Raw genomic sequence first — 6000 nt, forward strand, 5'->3', positions numbered from 1 at the left:
AAATCGGTGTAGGCATGGTGACGATGTAAAAAAGTGGATAATTTGGGGAGATGGAGTTCTGATGCTGTTTCAGCTGCGATTTACCCCGCGAGCAGCACTTCGTTTCTCCGGAACGATAAAGGTTAGAGACGTAATTATTTCTGCGTTTAATTCGGAATGGATAGGGGAACAAGACAAACTATCTGTTTTTGCTGGAAATATTTTAATAAATTCGCAAAAAATTATGATATAAAGGGTAGTTTTTATGGAAATGCAAAAATGCCATAAAAGGGTCCCAAACAAATCGCTCTAGCTGAAAATGTATTTGAGATATCAAAATAATTCTTTCACCATTAGTATCAGCAGGCTTCTGAGGACTATGATGCTTAATTTTATGTTTGTACAAAAATCGGTGTAGGTATAGAGACGATGTAAAAAAAGTGCATCATTTGGGGTGATGGAGGTCCAAAGCGTTTTCAGGATTTTGCAAATTCGCTGCTCCTGAACAAATTGTTCCTGCGGCCAAACCGTAACAGTTATCCACAAAATTCCTTTTTTGTGAGTGCCAGAAGGGTCTGGACTTGAATGTGTGAAAGTCTCATGCCTGTACATCAAACAGTTTAGGAGTAGTGACGATGCGAAAACATGTGTTGTTTGGAATTTGCAGGTGTAAGTTTTCACACCTGCTCCATTGGAAATGAATGAGGAGGAATCTGAGGGTTACATTTCCAGAATCCAGACAAAAATTCCTACGTTTTGATGTGTAATTTATGTGGATAGAGTGAAAATTGAGCGAGTGAGAAAAAGTTGTCCGGAGAAGAAGAATTTGTTGAATTTCTACAGTGTGCACTCTAAAACAGCCTCCTTGACGACCATAGCAACGCATGTTATTTGCTGAATTTCTTGAAAAGCCAAAATTATTTTAAGGAGGTACTATATGAAAATGGTAAAATAAATGAAAAAGCTGAAATATACCATAATAGCCGAAAGATATCACAACATTTTAAAAGTTGAAAGGCGTTTCTAGCTGAAAGTAGGCTGAAGCAGTAAGCTGTCAAAAAGCAGCTGGAATGAGCGGAATTTTAGTGATTTATATTCATTTCCTATGGGAGAAAAAAAGCTGAAAATTTGCAGAAAAAGCTGAATATTTTAAAAAGTTGAAAAGATATAAGTACAAAAAGATATAGCCATCAATTCCAGAAGAAGCTGAATAGTTTAAAAGTTGAATGGTTGAAATCTGAGAAAAATTGTAGGAGGAGAAGCGAATCAAACTTTAAACGGTAAAAACGCATTAGGAAGAATAAACAGGAAGAATAAAGAATAAAGAGAAACAGGATCTCAAGAAGTGTGAATGCCTACTGCATTCACACTATCTAGAAACAGTCATCCATTAAATTATATTAATGATCTTTCTTTGTCCTCACAGACCTCCAAGAGCCACATGTCTCTGTGGAAGAGGAAGCTTCTGCCATCCAACAGCTCTCCAACCAGGGGAGAAGGTCCAGTCATGACCAGGAGGAAGCAGAACCTCAGTGTTCTGAAGAGGAACGGATGGAACCAGATCCTCCTCTGATTAAAGAACAGGGGGAACCAGAACCTCCACTGACTAAAGAAGAAAACGTGGACCCTGAGACTTCATGGGTTAAAGAGGAACCACAGGAACCAGAACTTCCACTGATTGAGGAAGAAAAGGAGCAACCAGAATCTACAATGGTGAAACATGAACAGCTGGATCCAGAACATTTAGCAACTGGACAGGAGCAGAAGGATGTCTGCAGTAGTCAGCAGGGAGAGCAGTTTGTCCAGAAGCAGTCGGTTGCTGAGCAGCTTTCCTCTCATAGCTCTCCTGTAGTTGAGACCAAAGATCACAAAGGAAGCAGCTCCACTGGGTCAGAGAGTCAGTCTCGTACTGACACAAAGAAGGGGTCTTTAAAATGTGACATTTGTGGGAAGTCTTGGAAGACGAAGAGTGAATTGGAAAAACATTATAGAACCCACACTGGAGAGAGACCTTTTCTTTGTCAGACATGTGGAAAAAGTTTCTCTCAAAAGAGTAATTTAAATGTTCACAAGATAATCCACACTGGGGAGAACCCATTTTCTTGTCAGACATGTGGAAAAAGTTTCTCTCAACTGGGTTATTTAAATATTCACAAGAGAACCCACACAGGGGAGACCCCTTTTTCTTGTCAGACATGTGGAAAAAGTTTCTCTCGACTGGATTCTTTAAATGTTCACAAGAGAATCCACACAGGGGAGACCCCTTTTTCTTGTCAGACATGTGGAAAAAGTTACACTCAGCTGGGTTCTTTAAATGTTCACAAGAGAACGCACACAGGGGAGACCCCTTATTCTTGTCAGAAATGTGGGAAACGTTTCACTCATGTTGGTTATTTAAAAGTTCACAGGAGAATCCACACAGGTGAGAGACCTTTTTCATGTGGAGTATGTGGAAAAAGCTTCACTCAAGGTAGCCATTTGAATCTTCATATGAAGCAAAAACACAAAAGAGAAAAGTAGCCATTTTTACTTCCCAGACCCCATCCAAATAAGTCTTTTGGGTAAGGGCTCTTTAACAAAAGCGTAAGTGTGTTGGCGGTCGCCATGATAAGTACTGTCTGAATAGTGCAGTCAGTAAGGAAGGAGGAAGGAAAAGGAGCCTGTATGCTTCCTCTCACAGCTACTTAAGCATAGGAACCTTGCAACGTACATTACTGACGCTAAGGAGCTATACATAATCCCACTATCCTTTGCGTTGCATGACATATAAGCACAGCTCACCTCAAGGAATCTTTTTTATTTTATTTTTTAAGACCTGAGACCTGCATTAAGGAGTGGGAGCCTTTTCCTCACTGCCTTGCCTTAAGCTAGCAGCATGCTTGCTGCTCAGAAAACCAGCTTCACCCTGTCGCAACTTCTTCCAGATGACCCAAAGTCAACCGAACTGACATAGTAGGACAGACAGGTTTGGAAGAGAGAAATGAGCAGGGAAAGTTTTAGAATGGTTTACTTTAATGTGTTTTTACTGTTTTAAGGTTTGACTTAGTAAAAAGAGCTGGGGCTTATAGGCTAGATTCCACTATCATTCTGGAAACCAAGCTTTGCTGATGTGTTTACCAGTGTTTTTGCGATTTTAACAAACTTTATTTCCTTAAGGGGTTTATACATCGATGGGATATTAATGTTTGTGTTGTCCGGTCTGCTTATTATGACCCGAATATCTGCTAGCATAGCAGTTAGCTTCCCGGGTAACATTGGTGCTACCACCTGCTAAATGTAATTACAGTTCATTTTAAACATAATGCTTGTTTTCTTTTCACTTCGCCATCGTTCGATAGTGCTACGAGTATTAGTATGTCATTAATAAAGAAGATTAATGTCGATTTAACGATGTTTGTATTAACTTTAAGGTGAACTCAAGCTAGTGTAAACAATGAGATTCACTGAATTATTTTGATGATTTCAGCTATTTTATTTGTCCTTTTTTCTTGTGTGTACATAGTTCCTTAGCTTAGCTTCTTTATATCTTAATTCTGCTTAGTAGTTTTAGTTAAGTTTGACCAGCCTATTAGAGTGGATTTGTTGATTGAAATATAGTGTTTATTCAGAAAAACAGCATTATATAGTGATGTTCTCTGGATGTTCATTTTATTTCTGTTAATAAATTTTTTAACTTAAAGAGAAGTTCTCACTCATTTATTGTATATGTGTGCAGAGTTTGGTGTTGAAAGATCGCCAGTGCTCGAATCACCCTTTCAACTATTGTCCTGAAATCAACTGTTTGGGCTGATATTCACCAGGCAATACCTAAAAGACCAAGGGTTACTTCTTAAACATTAATTAATTTAAAGCAGTGCATAATGGTATAACACAGAGCAGAATAGATAATTCTGAGGCTGTAAAGCCAGCTTGTGAGCGAAAGAATAAGACAGGTTAATTTCACACTTGATGCACTCACAAAGGAGAAAAAAAGGCTCATGCAAAGACTTCTGGATAGGTGTTGAAGCATTTTCAGAAATGTTCACATGCCCTGCATCCCACCTTCCAAAAAGATGACCACCCCAAAAATTATTTTAGATGCAAACATTTTTGAATGCTACTGTAGGAATGTTAAAATTACAACTCAAAAGGTCCAAAATTATAATTGTAAAACAAGTTTCCTAATTATTAAAAGATCTTGACACCCCTATCACACAAAGTAGTTTTGTCCACATGCCGTTTCCAAAGGTCGGGGCTACCGGCAGCTAATCTTTGCAGCTTCATGTTTCAAATAAGTAAAAGTCAGTGGGTCATTTATCAAACCACTCATTCAACAAGCATAAAGGTTGCAACACAAAAAACGACATTTGTCCAACTTTGTGCAAATTCAACCTTTTATCAGCTTGCTAGTTGAGCAAATAGCCTAGCTAATGATGGTTAACAAGCTCAAACGAGTTGAATACAATGTCAGCAGCCGCGGGACAGATGAGAGCAAGGAGGGATGATGGAGGAAGACGGGAGAAAGAAAAGAGATCATTGAGGACAGGAAAAGTAAATAAGGGAAAGATGAGAGGAATTAAAGAGGCTTTTCAAAATGTTATTGTCAGATATAAGCCTCATTTATATTTGACTGACATTTTGGATTTGTTCTTAGAGATCCAGATTAAGTTTTCTTAATTGTTTTGTTCGGTAAATACTAGCTATAAGTTATCACATGACTTCAAAGATTCTTTATTGTCACTGTGTATTACCGTGTTTTTTTCCTTCCTACAACATTCAAAAGATTAAAAAATTAAAAAGATAAGGATACAATTGCAGCTAATGCCCAACACCAAGGATGGAACATGAAGGTACGCCCGGTGGAAGTAGGCTGCAGGGGATTCATAGCCACCTCAACATCTAGGCTACTCAGGGACATGGGGGTGTGAGGGAAGGCCCACAGGCAGGCAATCAAGGACCTCTCCAAGGCCGCTGAAAAGGGGAGCCAGTGGCTGCGGACCAGGAGGAAGGACCTGGCCTGGGGCTCCAGTGTGTGATGGTTGATGGGAGTGAACATGGGACGCTGGGATTCACTGCTGAACCCTCTGGAGGTGTCGTAGGCCTATCAGCGAAACACCCAAGAAGGAGGGCGCCCACTTGAGAACCCAAGGGATGCCATCACCCACTTGATAATGGCACTTGATGATTCATACGAGTTTCTCTCGTATGAATCATTTAAATGTTCCCATGAGATTACACACAGGTGAGAGGCCTTTTTCATGTCAGACATGTGGAAAAACTTTCACTCAAGTAACCGCTTTAAATGTTCACATGAGAACCCACACAGTCCAGATCTTCTGATGCACCTGATCTGTTGCAAATCAACTTTGTGAACATTTACAAAGTAATGATCTACTTGAGGAGTTTCAGTCAGGCTTCAGGCTGAAAATAATTAGCATCCTCCCCAACATGATTACCTCGTCCTCAGTAAGTGAGGCAGCATTGGAGGAATCTTTAGAACCTGCAAAGTGTCTGAACTGTTTAGAAGCAGTAGAGCTTTCTGAGCTATCTAAAATTTTAGCTTCATCTAAACCTTGTACCTGCATGTTAGACCCAATCCCAACCAAGTTGTTTAAGGAGGTATTCCCTTTGATCAGTGGTCCTATTTTAGACATGATTAATCTATCCTTAGTAAATGGATATGTACCACAGGGTTTTAAAGTAGCTGTTATTAAACCTTTACTTAAGAAACCATCTCTTGATCAAGATGAGTTAGTAAATTACAGACCTATATCTAATCTTCTTTTCTTATCAAAAATTCTTGAGAAAGTAATTGCTAATCATCTATGTGTGACAGGGTGAACCAGGTAGTAGGAAGTTGGGGGGCGGGGCTTAGTTTCTAAAAGCCAGAGGGAGTCAAATCTGGGCCTTTCACTCAGTTCCTCCACATGGGTGCAGAGGGCAACTGGCAGCCATTACACTCAAGCTTTTAAGCCAAATCTGGATTTGGTGCACGGACAAGAAGGTAAATAGATTCAATATGTTTGTCACGAAAGCAGTGCA

The 6000-nt window shown here is 39.6% G+C and overlaps 1 protein-coding gene across 2 annotated transcripts in view; it reads left to right on the forward strand.

Moving 5' to 3' along the window:
- LOC110367888 (zinc finger protein 239-like) overlaps positions 1 to 3493 on the forward strand; it is a 51701-nt gene extending 48208 nt beyond the window's left edge. For both annotated transcript variants that reach the window (XM_036133469.1, XM_036133468.1), the window contains exon 3: positions 1406 to 3493. In XM_036133469.1, the coding sequence (XP_035989362.1) occupies positions 1406 to 2499 (1094 nt within the window). In that variant the 3' untranslated portion in view covers positions 2500 to 3493. The remainder of the gene's footprint in view (positions 1 to 1405) is intronic.
- Positions 3494 to 6000: the final 2507 nt, after the last annotated feature.

Source organism: Fundulus heteroclitus, unplaced genomic scaffold, assembly GCF_011125445.2.
Source record: "Fundulus heteroclitus isolate FHET01 unplaced genomic scaffold, MU-UCD_Fhet_4.1 scaffold_63, whole genome shotgun sequence".
NCBI lineage: Eukaryota > Metazoa > Chordata > Actinopteri > Cyprinodontiformes > Fundulidae > Fundulus > Fundulus heteroclitus.